Here is a 20,000-nt window from a genome sequence, read left to right as displayed (position 1 = left end):
CCCCCTACCCCCTACACTACCCCCAACCCCCTACTCCATAAACCATAACCCTGCTGAGCTCCAACTTCGTTACACTGAGAAACAGATGTGATGGGGTTGAAGCATGGTGATTGGTATACCCCTACCTCGAGGTTGTACCCCCTACACTACCCCAACCCCCTACCCATAACCATAACCCTGCTGAGCTCCAACAAGTACACTGGAACAGATTGTGATGGGAGAAGCTGGGACCCTGTGATACCCCCTACCCCCTACCACTACCCCCTACCCTATTAAACATAACCCTGCTGAGCTCCAACAAGTACACTGAGAAACAGATTGTGAGAGAACACTGACCCTACCCCCTACCCCCTACACCCCTGGGGATACCCCCTACTAACCCATAACCCCTGTGGGGACACTGACTTTCAGAGAACCTATTGTCACCATCTCTGCAGAGACTGGGATGGGGGATACCCCATAACCATGTCCACCCCCCCCACTACCTACCCTGCTGAGCTCCAACAAGTACCCTGTGATGGGGGATGGGATGTGATTGGTTGGGGGATCTAGGGTATTGGTACTGACTCCCCTACGACTACCCCGAGGTAACCCCCCTACACTTTGTCAACCCCACCCCCTACCCATACTGGGGATGTTGGGCTGAGCTGGAACCTACACTGAGGAACAGAGTGGAGGAGAATTGTGGATACACCTACCCCTACCCCCTGACCCCCTGGGGATGTACACTACCGGAGTTGTTCATGTATTGGGGGGACCACCCCCTACCCATAACCAGGTGACTCTTTGCTACTGCTCGTGACTGGGGGATGGGACCCTGATGGGGATGGGCACTACCCCCCCTATGGGGGATGGATGGGTAAACTGGCCCCGAACCCCCTATGGGGTCCCCTTCGTTACGGGGGATGGGGGTACTGGTAACCGCTGCTGACTGCTGACTCGAACAAGTTCATGGGCGTACGGGGGAGAACAGATTGGTATTGAGAGACTCCCTTGTTCCCCTGGTCTACACCCCTCCCCCTACCCCTACACTACCCCTACCCCCTACCCATAACCATGACCCTGCTGAGCTGCATCAAGTACACTGAGAAACAGAGAGAAGCACTGCCCCCTCTCTCCTCTCCAGGGCTACCTGTTCATCTCGGTGCTGGTGAACTCCAACAGCGAGCTGATCCGGCTGATCAACAACGGCGTCAAGAACGACCTGGCGAGCCGCAACCCCACCTTCATGTGCCTGTCGCTGCACTGCATCGCCAACGTGGGCAGCAGAGAGATGGGCGAGGCGTTCGCCGCAGACATCCCCCGGGTGCTGGTGGCAGGGTGAGCGCGCCTGCTTAGCAACGCCAGAGACACGCGACCAGGGGCGGAGCGCACAGCTGCTCCGTGTGTGTCGTCAGGGGGTTATGATGGGGTGTTCAGTGTCGCTATGGACAGTGTGAAGCAGAGAGCTGCTGCGTGTGATCAGGGGGTTATTATGGGGTGTTCAGTGTCGCTATGGACAGTGTGAAGCAGAGAGCTGCTGTGTGTGATCAGGGGGTTATGATGGGGTGTTCAGTGTCGCTATGGACAGTGTGAAGCAGAGAGCTGCTGTGTGTGATCAGGGGGTTATTATGGGGTGTTCAGTGTCGCTATGGACAGTGTGAAGCAGAGAGCTGCTGTGTGTGATCAGGGGGTTATTATGGGGTGTTCAGTGTCGCTATGGACAGTGTGAAGCAGAGAGCTGCTGTGTGTGATCAGGGGGTTATTATGGGGTGTTCAGTGACGCTATGGACAGTGTGAAGCAGAGAGCTGCTGTGTGTGATCAGGGGGTTATTATGGGGTGTTGTTTCAGTGACACTATGGACAGTGTAAAGCAGAGTGCTGCTCTGTGTTTGCTTCGACTCTACAAGACGTCTCCGGATCTCGTTCTCATGGGAGAGTGGACTTCGAGGGTCGTGCATCTCCTCAACGATCAGCACATGGTGAGCAACTCTGGAGCACACTGCACGCTATACACACTGCACACTATACACACTGCACACTATACACACTGCACGCTATACACACTGCACTGTACACACTGCACGCTATACACACTGCACTGTACACACTGCACTGTACACACTGCACTATACACACTGCACTATACACACTGCACTATACACACTGCACTATACACACTGCACGCTATACACACTGCACTATACACACTGCACTATACACACTGCACACTATACACACTGCACGCTATACACACTGCACTATACACACTGCACTGTACACACTGCACTATACACACTGCACGCTATACACACTGCACGCTATACACACTGCACTATACACACTGCACTGTACACACTGCACTGTACACACTGCACGCTATACACACTGCACTATACACACTGCACTATACACACTGCACGCTATACACACTGCACACTATACACACTGCACTATACACACTGCACGCTATACACACTGCACTATACACACTGCACGCTATACACACTGCACTATACACACTGCACTATACACACTGCACTATACACACTGCACGCTATACACACTGCACACTATACACACTGCACACTATACACACTGCACGCTATACACACTGCACTGTACACACTGCACTATACACACTGCACCCTGCACACTATACACACTGCCCTGCTCTCCGCACACTCTCATTCTTCTCTGGGTGTTTTCAGGGCGTGTACACACTGCATCTCTCTACACACTGCACTGTACACACTCCTGACGAGTTCAAAACCTGCGTCTACACACTGCACTGTACACACTGAGCAGGGTGACACACTGCATCACTACTCACTGCACTCTCTCACACCCTCTCCACTCTACACACTGCACTCTATACACACTGCTATACACACTGCACTGATCTCTCTCTTCTCTCACTCTGTCTCTCTCCTCTCTCCTCTCTCTCTCTTTCTCTCTCCTCTCACACTCCCTCTCTCCTCTCTCTCCTCTCTCAGATTGTCTCTTCAGCCTCCACTGATCTCCAGGACTACACCTATTATTTTGTCCCGGCTCCCTGGCTGTCTGTGAAGCTGCTCCGGCTCCTGCAGTGCTATCCTCCTCCAGAGGAGGGCGCTGTGAAGGGCCGGCTGGTGGAGTGTCTGGAGACCATTCTGAACAAAGCGCAGGAGCCGCCCAAATCCAAGAAGGTGCAGCACTCCAACGCAAAGAACGCCATCCTGTTCGAGTAGAAAGAGAGGAGGGAGAGTGGACCATCAGCCTGGTGATCCACTATGACAGGTAATCAATAATCAATAACCCATCGATAATCCATCGCTCAGCCTGGTGATCCACTGAGTCTGAGTCTCTCTGTCTAATCTCTCCTCTCCCCCTCTCCCCCTCCTCAGTGAGCCGAACCTCCTTGTGCGCGCCTCTCATCAGCTGGGTCAGTTCTGCAGCACCGAGAGACCAACCTGCTCTACCTCTGGAGAGCATGTGTACGCTGGCCTCTCCGAGTTCTCCCTCGAGGCAGTGAAGACTCACTCCTCTCTCTCTCTCCTCTCTTTTCATTCACTCGCGTGCACAACTCCACACCCGGCATGTAGTGCTCTCCGCCTCTCAGATCATACGTCACTGCTCCACTCAGTACCACTTCCTCTCCTCTCTCACTCTATACACTCTCATCACTGCACACTGCTGCTCCACTACACACTGCTCTCTGCTCCTCTCTCACACTGCACACTGCACACTACACTGATCTCCAGGACTACACCTATTATTTTGTCCCGGCTCCCTGGCTGTCTGTGAAGCTGCTCCGGCTCCTGCAGTGCTATCCTCCTCCAGAGGAGGGCGCTGTGAAGGGCCGGCTGGTGGAGTGTCTGGAGACCATTCTGAACAAAGCGCAGGAGCCGCCCAAATCCAAGAAGGTGCAGCACTCCAACGCAAAGAACGCCATCCTGTTCGAGGCCATCAGCCTGGTGATCCACTATGACAGGTAATCAATAATCAATAACCCATCGATAATCCATCGCTCAGCCTGGTGATCCACTGAGTCTGAGTCTCTCTGTCTAATCTCTCCTCTCCCCCTCTCCCCCTCCTCAGTGAGCCGAACCTCCTTGTGCGCGCCTGTAATCAGCTGGGTCAGTTCCTGCAGCACCGAGAGACCAACCTGCGCTACCTGGCCCTGGAGAGCATGTGTACGCTGGCCAGCTCCGAGTTCTCCCACGAGGCAGTGAAGACTCACATAGAGACCGTCATCACTGCACACTGCACCCTATACACTACACACTGCACCCTGCGCCCTACACACTGCACACTGCACACTATACACTGCACCCTGCACACTACACCCTGCACAGTATACACTGCACCCTGCACACTACACACTACACACTGCGCCCTGCACAGTACACACTGCACACTGCTCCCTGCACCCTGCACCCTGCACACTGCACACTGCACCCTATACACTGCACACTGCACCCTACACACTACACACTGCACACTACACACTGTACACTGCACACTGCACCCTATACACTACACACTGCACACTGCACACTGCACCCTGCACCCTATACACTGCACCCTATACGCTGTACACTGCACACTACACACTGCACCCTGCTCCCTGCACCCTGTACGCTGGCGTGTTGTGTGACGCGTGTTCCTGGGTGTCCCGTGTTTCAGACGGAGCGTGATGTTAGCGTGCGACAGCGTGCGGCTGACCTGCTCTACGCCATGTGTGACCGAAGCAATGCCAAGCAGATCGTCGCTGAGAAACTGAGCTACCTGGAGACTGCAGACTACTCTATTAGAGAGGAGACCGTGAGTGAAAGACCCCTCTCCCTGCACCCTGCACCCTCCCCCTGGAGACTGCAGACTACTCTATTAGAGAGGAGACCGTGAGTGAACGACCCCTCTCCCTGCACCCTGCACCCTGCACCCTCCCCCTGGAGACTGCAGACTACTCTATTAGAGAGGAGACCGTGAGTGAACGACCCCTCTCCCTGCACCCTGCACCCTCCCCCTGGAGACTGCAGACTACTCTATTAGAGAGGAGACCGTGAGTGAACGACCCCTCTCCCTGCACCCTGCACCCTCCCCCTGGAGACTGCAGACTACTCTATTAGAGAGGAGACCGTGAGTGAACGACCCCTCTCCCTGCACCCTGCACCCTCCCCCTGGAGACTGCAGACTACTCTATTAGAGAGGAGACCGTGAGTGAACGACCCCTCTCCCTGCACCCTGCACCCTCCCCCTGGAGACTGCAGACTGCTCTATTAGAGAGGAGACCGTGAGTGAACGACCCCTCTCCCTGCACCCTGCACCCTCCCCCTGGAGACTGCAGACTGCTCTGTTAGAGAGGAGTCCGCTCACCCCCCCTGTGCTCTCCTCTCTCTGGCTCAGGTGCTGAAGGTGGCGGTCCTGGCTGAGAAGTACGCTGTGGATTACTCGTGGTACGTGGACACGATTCTCAACCTGATCCGCATTGCGGGCGACTACGTGAGCGAGGAGGTCTGGTACCGAGTGATCCAGATCGTCATCAACCGGGACGATGTGCAGGGGTACGCAGCCAAGACCGTCTTCGAGGTGAGGGGGGGAGAGGAGGGAGAGGCGGGGGGGGGCAGGGATCGGGGTTAGAGCAACAGGACCTGGACTGAGAGAATCACATTTCCCCTCTCCTCTCTCTCTCTCTCTCTCTCTCCTCTCTCCTCTCTCTCTCTCTCTCCTCTCTCTCTCTCTCTCTCTCTCTCTCTCTCTCCTCTCTCTCTCTCTCTCTCCTCTCTCTCCTCTCCCTCTCCTCTCTCCTCTCTCCTCTCTCTCTCTCCTCTCCCTCTCCTCTCTCCTCTCTCTCTCCTCTCTCCTCTCTCCTCTCTCTCTCCTCTCCTGTCTCCTCTCTCCTCTCTCCCCTCTCCTCTCTCCTCTCTCTCCTCTCTCCTCTCCTCTCTCCTCTCTCTCTCTTTCTCTCTCTCTCTTTCTGTATCTCTCCTAGGCTCTCCAGGCTCCAGCCTGTCATGAGAACATGGTGAAAGTTGGCGGTTACATCCTGGGGGAATTTGGGAACCTCATCGCGGGCGACCCCAGATCCAGGTGAGAAAGGAAACCAGTTCAACCAGAGCAAACCAGTACACGCTCTCTCATCTCTCTCCTCTCTCTTTCTCTCTCCTCTCTATCTCTCTTCTATCTCTCCTCTCTCTCCTCTCATCCCTCTCTCTGTTCTCTCACACCCCCTCTCTTCTCTGTCTCTCGCAGCCCCCTGGTCCAGTTTAATCTCCTCCACTCGAAGTTCCATCTCTGTTCGGTTCCGACCCGCGCGCTGCTCCTCTCCGCCTACATCAAGTTCATCAACCTGTTCCCGGAGACGAAGCCCACCATCCAGGAGGTTCTGAGATCGGATTCCCAGATCCGGAATTCCGACGTGGAGCTCCAGCAGAGAGCTGTGGAGTACCTGAAGCTCTCCTCTATAGCGAGCACCGATGTGCTGGTAAAGAGAGAGAGAGAGAGAGAGAGAGAGAGAGAGAGAGGAGAGAGGAAGCGGGAGAGGGGGAGGGGGAGCTCCAGCAGAGAGCTGTGGAGTACCTGAAGCTCTCCTCTGTAGTGTGCACTGATGTCTCTCTGTGTTATGGTGCTGTAAAGAGAGAGAGAGAGAGAGAGAGAGAGAGAGAGAGGAGAGAGAGAGAGAGAGAAGCGTTCCCTGAGGAGGAGAGAAGAGGAGCAGAGGAAGGGGGAGGGGGAGGGGGAGCTCCAGCAGAGAGCTGTCTGTGTCTCTCTGTGTTATTAATTCCTCTCCTCTCTCCTCTCTCTCCTCTCCAGGCGACGGTCCTGGAGGAGATGCCTCCGTTCCCAGAGAGGGAGTCCTCTATCCTGGCCAAGCTAAAGAAGAAGAAGGGTCCGGGGGTCTCCGCCTCCGAACTCGAGGACGGGAAGAAGGAGTCGGGGTCAGAAGTCAACGGAGGGGGGATGGGGGGCGTGGCCGAGGCGGTGGCAGCTTCCAATGCGGTGAGAATAACTGTACCCCCTGAATAACTGAACCCCTGAATAACTACACCCTGGATAACTGCACAGCTCAATCATTCTTTCTCCTCTCTCTCCTCTCTCTCTCTCTCTCTCTCTCTCTCTCCAGTCCACTCCCTCTCCCTCTGCTGATCTCCTGGGTCTCAGAGCTACAGCGGCTCCTGTGATTGGCTCCTCGGCCCCTGGAGTTGGCAGCTTATTGGTTGACGTGTTCTCGGAGGCGGGGCCGGTGGCTCCTCCCCCTGCCAGTGGCGATGACAACTTCCTGAGGTGAGGGGTCAGGGATGAGAACGTATCCTGTTTGTTTGTCTGTTTGTTTGTATCTTTGACCCTCTGAGTGATGGATCAAGATTATTAATATTGCAATGATCAGGAGGCAGGAGTTTGAGCAGGGTTACAAACTCACACTAGCCCTGCTGCTGCACCCAGTCCTGGGGTTCAGAGCTCCCCTCAATGAAGTCTAGTATTATTAATATTGCAATGATCAGGAGCCAGGAGTTTGAGCAGGGTTACAAACTCACACTAGCCCTGCTGCTGCTGCTGCACCCAGTCCTGGGGTTCAGAGCTCCCCTCAATGAAGTCTAGTATTATTAATATTGCAATGATCAGGAGGCAGGAGTTTGAGCAGGGTTAGAAACTCACACTAGCCCTGCTGCTGCTGCACCCAGTCCTGGGGTTCAGAGCTCCCCTCAATGAAGTCTAGTATTATTAATATTGCAATGATCAGGAGGCAGGAGTTTGAGCAGGGTTAGAAACTCACACTAGCCCTGCTGCTGCTGCACCCAGTCCTGGGGTTCAGAGCTCCCCTCAATGAAGTCTAGTAATGATAGTTTATTATTATTATTATTATTATTATTATTATTATTGCAATGATCAGGAGCAGGTTGGGTTACTTTCCTGTTTTTGTCTGAATCTCATTCTCTCGTTTTCTTGTTTTTTTAAATCTGTTTCTTTCTCAGCCTGTCTGGTTTTTGTCTCTGTCTTCCTATTTTGTGATTGGTTGTTTCTTTCTTTCTCTGCTCTCTTTCCCTTTCTCTCTCTGTCTCGCTCCTGATTGGATGTTGCAGTGATCTGGACCCGCCCACCCAGAGTTCTGACTCCTTATTGGTGGATGCAGATTCAGAGTAAAAAAAATAAAATAAAATAACATATAAATAAATCAAACTAGAAATGTTTCCTCTCGTATCTGCACTGAAAGAGTCCAAGATTCTCTGTGTTTGTGTCTCTGTGTTTGTGTCTCTGTGTTTTCTGCTTGTATGATTAAAACCGCAAAACTAACCACTGCCTGCTTATCGCTCTCCCCTCCCCTCTCTCTCCTCTACCCCTCTCTCTCTTTCTCCCCCCTCTCTCCTCTCCTCTCTCCTCTCCCCCTCTCTCTCTCCTCTCCTCCCTCTCTCTCTCTCTCTCTCCTCCTCTCTCCCTCCTCTCTCCTCTACCCCTCTCTCTCTCCTCCCCCCCTCTCCTCTCTCTCCTCTCCCCCTCTCTCTCTCTCTCCTCTCTCTCTCTCTCTCTCCCCTCTCTCTCTCCTCCTCCTCTCTCTCTCTCTCTCTCTCCTCTCTCTCTCTCTCTCTCCTCTCTCCTCTCTCTCCTCCCCTCCTCTCTCTCTCTCTCTCCTCTCTCTCTCCTCTCCTCTCCCTCCTCTCTCTCCTCCCTCCGCCCTCTCTCTCTCTCCCTCTCTCTCTCTCCTCCCCCTCTCTCTCTCTCTCTCTCTCTCTCCTCTCTCTCCTCCCTCCTCTCTCTCTCTCCTCTCCTCTCTCTCCTCTCTCTCTCTCTCTCTCTCTCCTCTCTCTCTCCTCTGTCCTCTCTCCTCTCCTCTCCTGTCCCTTCTCTCAGCTCTACCCCTCCTGCTCCCTCCTCTTCCTCCTCCTCTGTTCTCAGTTCAGAGGACGCTGCTCCACTTTTGCCCGAATCAGACGAGCTTCTGAACAAGTAAGAATCTCCTCACCCCCCCTCACCCCTCCCTCCTCCTCACTCCTCACCCCTCTGCTACCATCGTCTCCCCTCCTCTCCTCTCCTCCTCTCTCCTCCCTCCTCCTCACCCCTCACCCCTCTGCTACCATTCTCACCCCTCCCTCACCCCTCCGCTGCCATCCTCTCCCCTCCCTCCTCCTCACCCCTCACCCCTCTTCTACCATCCTCACCCCTCCCTCACCCCTCCGCTGCCATCCTCTCCCCTCCCTCTTCCTCACTCCTCACCCCTCTGCTACCATCGTCTCCCCTCCTCTCCTCCTCTCCTTCCTCCTCACCCCTCACCCCTCTGCTACCATCCTCACCCCTCCCTCACCCCTCTGCTACCATCCTCACCCCTCCCTCACCCCTCCGCTGCCATCCTCTCCCCTCCCTCCTCCTCACCCCTCTGCTGCCATCGTCGCTCCTCCTCTCCTCTCCTGTGTTGATCAGAAATGTCCCTCCTGTGTTTTCAGTTTAACTGAAAAACGTGTGAAGTTCAGATGATTGTCTGTCTGTCTGTGTGTCTGTGTGAAACCATCCTGGTGTAAATATTTGGCACATATTAACTCTCCTCTCTCTCCTCTCCTCTCTTCCCTCTCTCCTCTTTTCTCGTCTCTCTGCAGGTTTGTCTGCAAGAATAACGGGGTTCTGTTTGAGAACCAGCTCATGCAGATTGGGATCAAGTCCGAGTACCGGCAGAACCTGGGCCGCATGTATCTGTTCTACGGGAACAAAACCTCAGTCCAGTTCCAGAACTTCAGCACCACTGTCATCTACCCTGGAGAACTGCAGAGTCATATCCAGAGAGAGAGGAGAGAGAGAGAGAGAGAGAGGAGAGGAGAGAGAGAGAGGAGGGGAGAGGGAGAGGAGAAAGAGGAGAGAGAGGAGAGGAGAGAGGAGAGGAGAGGAGAGAGAGGAGAGGAGAGAAGAGAGAGAGAGAGAGAGAGAGAGAGAGAGAGAGAGAGAGAGAGAGGAGAGAAGAGAGGAGAGAGAGAGAGGAGAGGAGAGAGAGAGAGGAGAGGAGAGAGAGGAGAGGAGAGAGAGGAGAGAGGAGAGAGAGGAGAAGAGAGGAGAGAAGAGAGGAGGGGAGAGGGAGACGAGAGGAGAGAGAGAGAGAGAGAGAGAGAGAGAGAGGAGAGGAGAGAGGAGGGGAGAGAGAGAGAGAGAGGAGGGGGAGAGGGAGAGGAGAGAGGAGGGGAGAGGAGGGGAGAGGGAGAGGAGAGAGAGGAGAGGAGCAGAGGGAGCAGGGAGTAACCAGCGCCCTGGGTGTGGGCAGTGTTGTACAGATTCCTTGACTGCTTCCCTCACAGCTCAATCTGCAGACAAAGCCAGTAGCGCCCCTGGTGGACGGAGGAGCTCAGGAGCAGCAGGTTCTCAACATCGAGTGCTTGTCTGAATTCACTGAGGCTCCACAGATCAACATCAAGTTCAGGTACGAGAGGAGCAGAAACCAGTGCACCCAGTAACCAGCGCCCTGGGTGTGTGTGATTGCTCCCAGTGCAGTGATGCTGTATTGATCCTGTGTTGCTCCTGTATTGATGCTGTATTGGTCCTGTGTTGATCCTGTATTGATCCTGTATTGCTGCTGTATTGATCCTGTATTGGTCCTGTGTTGATCCTGTATTGATCCTGTGTTGATCCTGTATTGGTCCTGTGTTGATCCTGTATTGATGCTGTATTGATCTCGTATTGATCCTGTATTGATCCTGTATTGCTGCTGTATTGGTCTTGTATTGGTCCTGTGTTGATCCTGTATTGATCATGTGTTGATCCTGTATTGATCCTGTGTTGATCCTGTATTGGTCCTGTGTTGATCCTGTATTGATGCTGTATTGATCTCGTATTGATCCTGTATTGATCCTCTGTTGCAGGTATGGCGCTGCTCTTCAGAATCTCTCTCTCAAGCTCCCCGTCACCATTAACAAGTTCTTCCAGCCCACAGAGATGGCGTCTCAGGACTTCTTCCAGCGCTGGAAACAGCTGAGCCTGTGAGTACTGGGAATACTGGGAACAGCTGAGCCTGGGAGTGCTGGGGATGCTGGGTGATGTTGGTGATGAAGGGTTAGTGGATTGCAGTTCAGGTGGATTTGCACAGCTACTGGAATAGATTGTACTGCGCTTTACTGCACTGCACTGTATTGTATTGCACTGAACTGTATTGTATTGCACTGCACTGTATTGTACTGTAGTGTTGTGTTGTATTGCACTGCACTCTACTGTATTGTATTATATTGCACTGCACTGTATTGTATTGTATTGCGCTGCACTGTAGTGTGCTGTAGTGTTGTACTGTATTGTATTGCACTGCACTCTACTGTATTGTATTATATTGCACTGTATTGTATTGTATTGCGCTGCACTGTATTGTACTGTAGGGTTGTACTGTATTGTATTGCACTGCACTCTACTGTATTGTATTATATTGCACTGCACTGTATTGTATTGTACTGCACTGCACTGTATTTCTGGGTGATTGTAACTCATCTCTCCCCTTCAGTCCTCATCAGGAGTCTCAGAAGATCTTCAAAGCAAATAACCAGATGGACACCGAGGTCCTGAAAGCAAAGGTGAGTCTCTTCATGCAGTCTGTCTGTGTCTGTGTGTCTCTCAGTCAGTGTGTGCTAGGCCGCGGTTCTGAGTCGTGGTTCTGGTTCTGTTTCAGCTGCTGGGTCTGGGCACGGCTCTGCTGGAGAATGTGGATCCAAACCCAGAGAACTTTGTTTGTGCCGGCGTGATTCAAACGAAATCAGCACAGGTGGGCTGCCTGCTGAGACTGGAGCCCAACGCACAGGCGCAGGTAACCCTGTCTATAATATACACCTGCACACCCTATACTGTATATACAGTGAGACTGGAGCCCAGCGTCTTATAACATGTATCATGTATCTCTCCCCCCCTCTCTCTCCTCTCAGATGTATCGCCTGACTCTTCGCAGCAGTAAAGAAATCGTCTCGAAGCGCCTCTGCGAGCTGCTGGCAGAACAGTTCTAGAGCAGCGGGGACCCTTCTAGAACGAGAAGGAGGGGTTCTAGAACGTCTGCACAAGAAGAAGGGAGCAGTCTGGACCGGTTGTCGAGGGAGGTTCTGGACCGGTTCTGGACAGCGCTGAAGGGAGTGCGCTGTCCTGCATGCCTGTCTGTTTAATTGCTCATATTCATATTCATAACAATGGTAATGATGCAATGATGTGTCTGTATCAATCCTGCAGCTCGCCTGTGATTGTGTCGGTGTTGTAGCGTGTCAAGCGAGCGTGTGTGACGCGTGTGTGATGCGTGTGTGACGCGTGTGTGACGTGACTGTGCTCTCCGGACCCCCCCACCCCACTCTCAGCATTCTCACACACCGTTCTGACATCGATCTTTCATTCCACCTGTGTGTGTGTCACTGTCTGTGTGTCTGTCTGTGTGTCTCTGTGTGTCTCTCTGTCTGTGTGTCTCTGTGTGTCTCTCTGTCTGTGTGTCTCTGTGTGTCTGTCTGTGTGTCTCTGTGTGTGTGTGTGTCTCTGTGTGTCTGTGTCTGTGTGTCTCTGTGTGTCTCTCTGTCTGTGTGTCTGTGTGTGTGTCTCTCTGTCTGTGTCTGTGTGTGTCTCTCTGTGTGTCTCTGTCTGTGTCTGTGTGTGTCTGTCTGGTTTTTTTACTACTTTTATAAGTCTTTGTGTTTCTTCAGTTTGTGTTTCTGTCCCGTTCCTCCACACTGGAGTCAAACCCACACTGAAGACACTGAGATCTTTATTACATAATGAAACCAGTACAGCACCCCACATTCCAGTACAATAGGGGGCTGTACAGCACCCCACATTCCAGTCTAGGGGGCTGTACAGCACCCCACATTCCAGTACAGAACAGGGTGTTCAGTCAGTCTGTGTCTGTGTGTGTCTACAGTGCCCCACATTCCAGTACAGGGGTCTCCCAGTTTTTACCCACTTCCCAGTACAGTCTTTGTGTTTCTTCAGTACAGTGTTACAGAATCTGTCCCGCACCCTCACATTCCAGTACAGAATAGGGGGAGTCAAACCCAGAATACACTGAAGACACTGAGCCCCACATTCCAGTACAGAATAGGGGGCTCCCAGTACAGCACCCCACATTCCAGTACAGAATAGGGGGCTCCCAGTACAGCACCCCACATTCCAGTACAGAATAGGGGGCTCCCAGTACAGTGCCCCACATTCCAGTACAGAATAGGGGGCTCCCAGTACAGTGCCCCACATTCCAGTACAGAATAGGGGGCTCCCAGTACAGTGCCCCACATTCCAGTACAGAATAGGGGGCTCCCAGTACAGTGCCCCACATTCCAGTACAGAATAGGGGGCTCCCAGTACAGTGCCCCACATTCCAGTACAGAATAGGGGCTCCCAGTACTGCCCCACATTCCAGTACAGAATAGGGGGCTCCCAGTACAGTGCCCCACATTCCAGTACAGAATAGGGGTCTCCCAGTACACTATAGCACCCCACATTCCAGTACAGAATAGGGGGCTCCCAGTACAGTGCCCCACATTCCAGTACAGAATAGGGGTCTCCCAGTACAGTGTCCGCTCCTCTCCTCTCTCTCAGACACTAATCACTGTGTGTGTGTGTGTGTGTGTTTGCGCGCTCTGTTCAGATTGTGTGAAATGGTATATTGTGTATTTTTAACTGTTTTAACTCTATCTTGTTTTGCAGTTTTATTTTGATTGATATGTGTTGTTGTGTTGTGTTTGCTTTTTTTAAGTTAGGGAAGGAAGTTCTGAAGGGAGGGGGGAGGAGGGGGGGGGGGGGGGGGGGGGGTCAGAGGTTGTCCTGAATCGCACCCCCGAGGAGCAGACAGCTGCTCCTCTCACAATGAAATCTCAAACCTGTCCCGTCTCACCCAAGGGAGTGGGAAAGGGAGTCCTGGCACCCGTGTGAGTGTGACTGGAACCCACAGGCCCTGCTACTGAGCAGGGCTCTGCAGTGCTGAACCCTGGCAGTGCCCCCCCGCCCCCGCTAGTAGAGTGAAGGAAGTGCGCAAGTGTTAAGAGTCAATGCAGTGTAACTGTACCTGTGATAGATTGTGTGAATGGTACGAGGGAATTTAACGCCAAGTGTTCAGAGTTATGCACTGCAGGTCTTTGTAGTGATAGGAATATGTGGTTGTCAGGTAATGTTTGAGGAGTTTCACTGGAGAGAGAGCGAGAGAGAGTGTGTGTGTGTGTGTGTGTGTGGAGTTCACTGGAGAGAGAGTGAGAGAGAGTGTGTGTGTGTGTGTGTGGAGTTCACTGGAGAGAGAGCGAGAGAGAGAGAGTGTGTGTGTGTGTGTGTGTGTGTGTGTGTGTGTGTGCTACTGGAGGGCTCTGCAGTGGAGGGAGAGAGAGCGAGAGAGAGTGTGTGTGTGTGTGTGTGTGTGTGTGTGTGTGTGTGTGTGTGTGTGTGTGTGTGTGTGTGTGTGTGTGGAGTTCACTGGTGGAGTGCTCTCACTGGAAGAGAGTGTACACACACACACAACACACACACAGACCTCAAGTGACCTCTCTGAGCACATTACTCCACCAACACACACACAGAGCGACCACACAAGAGAAGTGACTCCCTCTGTCTGTGGCTCAAACTCACCCCACAGAGACCTAAAGTGCCCTCTAATGTGAGGGTGTGTGTGTGTGTGTGTGTGTGTGTGTGTGTGTCACTGGAGAGAGAGTGTGTGTGTGTGTGTGTGTGTGTGTGTGGAGTTCACTGGAGAGAGAGAGAGAGTGTGTGTGTGTGTGTGTGTGTGTGTGTGTGTGTGGAGTTCACTGGAGAGAGAGAGAGAGAGAGTGTGTGTGTGTGTGTGTGTGTGTGTGTGTGTGTGTGGAGTTCACTGGAGAGAGAGCGAGAGAGAGAGTGTGGTGTGTGTGTGTGTGAGTTCACTGGAGAGAGAGTGTGTGTGTGTGTGTGTGTGTGTGTGTGTGAGAGACTGGAGAGAGAGTGAGAGATGTGTGTGTGTGTGTGTGTGTGTGTGTGTGTGGAGTGACCTCACCTCACACTGGAGACACACCTCTCTGTGGAGAGACTGGAGAGAGAGAGAGAGTGTGTGTGTGTGTGTGTGTGTGTGTGTGTGGAGTTCACTGAGAGAGAGTGTGTGTGTGTGTGTGTGTGTGTGTGTGTGTGTGTGTGTGAGAGAGTGAGAGTGTGTGTTTGTGTGTGTGAGTGTGTGTGTGTGTGTGTGTGTGTGTGGAGTTCCCTGGAGAGAGAGCGAGAGAGAGAGAGTGTGTGTGTGTGTGTGTGTGTGTGGAGTTCACTGGAGAGAGAGCGAGAGAGAGAGTGTGTGTGTGTGTGTGTGTGTGTGTGTGAGTTCACTGGAGAGAGAGCGAGAGAGTGTGTGTGTGTGTGTGTGTGTGTGTGTGTGTGTGTGTGTGGAGTTCCCTGTGGGTGAGAGAGAGCTCTCTCTAGAGAGTGAGTGCTGTGTTTGTTGTGTGTGGGTTTCACTGAGAGAGACTCTGGAGTGTGGTGAGTGTGTTGTGTGTGTGTACTCCTGGTCCACTCTACACCCCACACACCTCAGTGTAGAGAGTGTGTATGTGTGTTTGTGTGTGTGTGTGTGTGTGTGTGTATGTGTGTGGTGTGTGTGTGTGTGGAGTTCCCTGGAGAGAGAGTGTGTATGTGTGTGTGTGTGTGTGTGTGTGTGTGTGTGTGTGTGGACTCACTGGAGCACTGAGAGCTCGAGATGAACTACATTCTCTAGCGCTAAAAACTACATTTATCAGGACGACTCACTGCGCATGCTCGTCATTTTATGAACTACATTCTCTAGCGCTAAAAACTACATTTATCAGGACGACTCACTGCGCATGCTCGTCATTTTATGGACTACACTGCGGAAGCGCAGCGATTAGAACACTGAGCAGAAGATCGGAAGCGATAAGAACGTTGGGTAAGTCACAGAATAAAGCGCGTGTCGGGTGGGGGGTGCTGTTCAATTCTACGCACTCATCTGAAAAAGCGCATCATGAAATCAATCCTAGCTCGTTAAATAGCAAGGACACAGCTTTGAGACAGGCAGCATTGTTTGCGGTGCACAGCGAGTCCTGTAAGCACTACAGTAGTGATCTGGAAACAATAAGCAGTTGTTTCTGCTGTCAGGCAAGCTGATACCTTCAACTGTTGGAGATTCTTAACGAGTCTTCATTGGGAAAAGTCTGCGCAATTAACTTCAGGCGCGCACAGTTTAATCAGGCTGCAGTGACCTGCAGTAATCATGTTCTACTGGAAAACAGCAATTCCTTATTGAATGTTTGCTCCTGTGCATTCTTTAATATCCTAGCCGATATTAGAAGCTGGATGTCTCAGAATCTCTTGCAGTTAAATTCCGATGAGACAGAGTCTTACTTTTAGGCTCTAATCAACAGCTGGACTCGACAAATATTGATCTAGGCATGCTAAAATCAAATGTAAAATCTGAAGTGAAAAACCTGAGAGTTATTTTTGATTCTGCAGTTTCCTTTAAATCAAATATAAAATACATTACTAGAGTGTCCTTCTATCATTTAAGAAACATTGCAAAAATTAGATTATTCTTATCCTTGGATGATGCAAAGAAATTAGGACGTGCTTTTATTTTGTCTATGTTAGATTACTGTAACGCTTTATTCTCTGGACTTACAAGTCATGCTTTATCACGCATACAGCTAGTGCAAAATGCTGCTGCTAGAATGCTAACTAGAACCAAACAAAAGGCTCGCATTACGCCTGTGCTGGCATCATTGCAATGGCTTCCTGTGCATTACAGAATTGCTTTTAAAATTGTATTACTAGTTTTTAAAGCACTGAATGGACTATCTCCACAATATTTAATTGATATCAGCCCGAACGCACTCTGAGATCTGCAGATGCTGGCCTCCAGTATATTCCGAGGGTGAATGGTAAGAGGATGGGATGAGGCTGCTTTCTGTTTTAATGCCCCAACACTCTGGAACTCCTTACCCCCTCAGAGATTCACCTTCAATTGCAATCTTCAAATGTTGATTAAAAACATCCCTTTTTAATGTAGCTTCTCCATAACGTTTTTATGTTTTATTCTGAGTTTTACTGTTACTTCTGTTTTTAATAACTGTTCTCTTTTCTTACTGTTTATTATTTTTTTTTTCTGTATGTAAAGCACTTTGGGGGTCACCTTTATGTAGGGGTGCAGGAAGTGAGAATAAGAGAGACAGCTGCAGTATCCCTTTGCTCTGTGCGCCTCCTCATACAGTGTGCTTTCCCCATAAAGCCCTTTGAAGCCACTTCCTGTGTCTCAGCAGCACTAGCCTTGCTCACACACTCTTCTCAAAGGAGCTGGTTCTCAGAAGCTGCCTTGCTGAACGGCTGCCCGTTGTTTGTGTTGGGATCGGGCAAGTTAGTTTCAGTGTTGGTGCTCACTCTCGCCTCTCTTGATTGATAAGATGAAGTGTGTGTGTGTGTGCGCGTTCTTGTCTGTGAGGATGACGATGTAATTTCAGTGTTTAATGCTCATCCCCTCAGAGTCTGTGTGTTCTTGTCTCTTGACAGGTCTGTGAGGTTGAGAAGGTCTCCACAGTCTGGAGTCTGGTCTCTGAGAAGCTCAACATACCTGTCAATCAACAGGGACTCCTCTACAAAGGCAAGGCGCTGGCAGGTAGGCTGCACAGCACAGCACAGCACTCAGGTAAAAAGCATGCATGTTGTTCTACATATATCTATAAACAGTAACACCGACAAAGAAAGTGTTTTCAATCGTTTATCATCTTTGAGTTGCATGAAGTTTTTAAATATGACTTTTAGTCTCTCCCCTCTGAGCACAGACTCTCACACTACTCCATCGGTCCCAAACACTGCTATATATAGACACACAGATACAGTACACACACACACACACACTCTGAAATGCAGGTGCAGACCAGCGTGTAGTTGTGACTCCGTGTCTCTCCCTCTGCCTCTCTCAGGATTACGAGCGGGGCCTGCGCTTGTTGAGTCTGGATGATATGGAGCAGCTGGCGACCCACATGCTTCACCCTGAGGCTGTGGAGTGCATGGAGCTGTCCCTCCTGGACTGAGGAATGCTGCTGCTGCCCGCTGCCCGCTGCCTTCCCTCCTCGCCCCTCGCCCCTCGCCCCTCGCCCCTCTTGTTTCTTAGTGCATCTGCCAGTGCTTCTCACCCACTGAGCAAGGCATTGAGCAGTGCCAGATCCTGTTTCACAATACTGCTATATATTTACTGACTATTCTTTAATTAGAACATTGTATATGTTTGGTAAGATAGACCACACGATACACCCTTTCTGAGCACATTTTCTACTTTTCTGTTTCCAAGGAACCCAGTTTGGTGCAGGAGGATTGTGGGTAATGGAGTGTGTTTTTATTGGTCTGCAGCCCCCGTATCAGCTTCCATTAGCATTGCTGGTAGAGGAGTGACTGGTTCACTTTAAAGCCTTTTTCTTAAATAAACGCAGACGTTTTGAAATATATACAGTGTGGATGTTTCCCTTCTTCACAGCACCATGCAGCATCCTGTCACACCAGCCTTGGAAGGGGATCTATACATATTTATTCACAGTAACCAGGCAAATGATTGCAGCTGCAATACACACACTGTGTCGCTTGTATTTGCTCAGACTTTAAACTACAACTTGAAGCCTTTTCCAACCTGTCCTTCCTCTGAGGGGTTGCTTTCCAGGCTAATTGTCCATTTCCTCTGGAAAAAGAAAAGTCCAGTGTTCTCTTCTGCAAAGAAGAGGTATCCAGGTTCTTGCCCTGCTTTGCTCCCTAGTGCCTGAGTGCTTGCTGAGACATTGATTTAACATTTCATCCACAGGATGGAACACAAGGAGCTGAAGTGACTTGCTCAGGGTCACATTGTGAGTCTGTTAGTGGGATATGAACCAGGGATCTTCTGGTTACAAACCCTGGACTTTAACCACTGGACCACACTGTCCTCCCACTCCTTGTATTGACCCTGATATCCAAGGTATTTACCTCAGAGCCCTGCGTTTCATAATCCCTATCCTCTTCATTGGGATGAATCTCATATACAAGGTTAGAGTAATAGACTCTCACAAGCAGGCAGGTGGTGCAGTGGCTCATTGCCTGGCATGCTGTGCTGTTCACCTTGGGGGACCTGGGTTCAAATCCAGGTGAGTTCTTCCTCTCTTTTTTTGAAAGACTTGCTTAATATCCTATATAAGGCATAAAAGGATTTGTGAATTGACCTTATATATAATGTGAACCAGCCCTTTGCTGTGGGAGCTGGTGGTGCAGGGGGCTAATCCCACAGCCTCCTCTCCCTGAAGATGGTGGTTCAAATCTAGGTCCTGGAGGTGAGTAATGCTGTTGGTTGTAAGTCTGGGTGTTGGTTGTAAGCAATGATGCTGGTTGTAACTAATGATGTTGGTTGTGTTTCCACAGATGATGGTGGTGGTGGAGGAGGAAGAGGAGGGCAGCCTGCCCAGAAGAGGAGGATGAAGAGGGGGCTTGGGCCCCCGGCCCTGGGGGGAGTGGAAGGTGGGGGTGTTAGTATTGGAGACAATTGATGCTGGGTGAAGAGAAAGTTGTTTTTTTTTTCTCTAATCTCAGTTGCAAAAAAAATTTAATTAATGCCTTGAAAACCATAGATTTCTGTCTCCCTCCCTCCCCTTGTCTCCAGTACCAACACCCCCACCTTCCACTCCCCCCAGGGCCGGGGGCCCAAGCCCCCTCTTCATCCTCCTCTTCTGGGCAGGCTGCCCTCCTCCACCACCATCTGTGGAAACACAACCAACATCATTAGTTACAACCAGCATCATTGCTTACAACCAGCACCCAGACTTACAACCAACAGCATTACTCACCTCCAGGACCTAGATTTGAACCACCATCTTCAGGGAGAGGAGGCTGTGGGATTAGCCCCCTGCACCACCAGCTCCCACAGGAAAGGGCTGGTTCACACTATATATAAGGTCAATTCACAAATCATTTGAAACAAGCAAAGAACTGCTGGATTTGAACCCAGTCCATCTCACTTCCATGAAAAGATATTAAGCAAGTCTTTGAAAATAAAGGAAGAACTCACCTGGATTTGAAACCAGGTACCCAAGATGAACAGCACAGAATGCTAAGGAATAAGCCCACTGCACCACCTGTCTACTTGTGAC

At 51.2% G+C, this 20,000-nt stretch overlaps 1 protein-coding gene and 1 long non-coding RNA gene across 3 annotated transcripts in view; both read left to right on the top strand.

Moving 5' to 3' along the window:
- Nucleotides 1-12,366, top strand: part of ap2a1 (adaptor related protein complex 2 subunit alpha 1) — a 17,168-nt gene extending 4,802 nt beyond the window's left edge. The window contains exons 3-22 of one of the 2 annotated variants that reach the window (XM_041237737.1): nt 1,127-1,320; nt 1,832-1,961; nt 2,691-2,760; nt 2,950-3,167; nt 3,885-3,952; nt 4,060-4,223; nt 4,643-4,785; nt 5,368-5,550; nt 5,954-6,051; nt 6,214-6,445; nt 6,775-6,960; nt 7,085-7,245; nt 8,043-8,099; nt 8,854-8,904; nt 9,549-9,721; nt 10,234-10,357; nt 10,797-10,913; nt 11,423-11,492; nt 11,588-11,722; nt 11,838-12,366. In XM_041237737.1, the coding sequence (XP_041093671.1) occupies nt 1,127-1,320; nt 1,832-1,961; nt 2,691-2,760; nt 2,950-3,167; nt 3,885-3,952; nt 4,060-4,223; nt 4,643-4,785; nt 5,368-5,550; nt 5,954-6,051; nt 6,214-6,445; nt 6,775-6,960; nt 7,085-7,245; nt 8,043-8,099; nt 8,854-8,904; nt 9,549-9,721; nt 10,234-10,357; nt 10,797-10,913; nt 11,423-11,492; nt 11,588-11,722; nt 11,838-11,915 (2,652 nt within the window). In that variant the 3' untranslated portion in view covers nt 11,916-12,366. The remainder of the gene's footprint in view (nt 1-1,126; nt 1,321-1,831; nt 1,962-2,690; nt 2,761-2,949; nt 3,168-3,884; nt 3,953-4,059; nt 4,224-4,642; nt 4,786-5,367; nt 5,551-5,953; nt 6,052-6,213; nt 6,446-6,774; nt 6,961-7,084; nt 7,246-8,042; nt 8,100-8,853; nt 8,905-9,548; nt 9,722-10,233; nt 10,358-10,796; nt 10,914-11,422; nt 11,493-11,587; nt 11,723-11,837) is intronic. The other variant, XM_041237738.1, reaches the window with a different exon arrangement.
- Nucleotides 12,367-15,710: 3,344 nt separating this feature from the next.
- LOC121306016 lies at nt 15,711-18,338 on the top strand. The gene is made up of 3 exons (XR_005948134.1): nt 15,711-15,790; nt 17,404-17,509; nt 17,817-18,338. It is a non-coding gene; the product is annotated as an uncharacterized LOC121306016 (long non-coding RNA).
- Nucleotides 18,339-20,000: the final 1,662 nt, after the last annotated feature.

Source organism: Polyodon spathula, chromosome 45, assembly GCF_017654505.1.
Source record: "Polyodon spathula isolate WHYD16114869_AA chromosome 45, ASM1765450v1, whole genome shotgun sequence".
Classification (NCBI taxonomy): domain Eukaryota; kingdom Metazoa; phylum Chordata; class Actinopteri; order Acipenseriformes; family Polyodontidae; genus Polyodon; species Polyodon spathula.
This window is presented reverse-complemented; position numbering and strand designations above follow the sequence as displayed.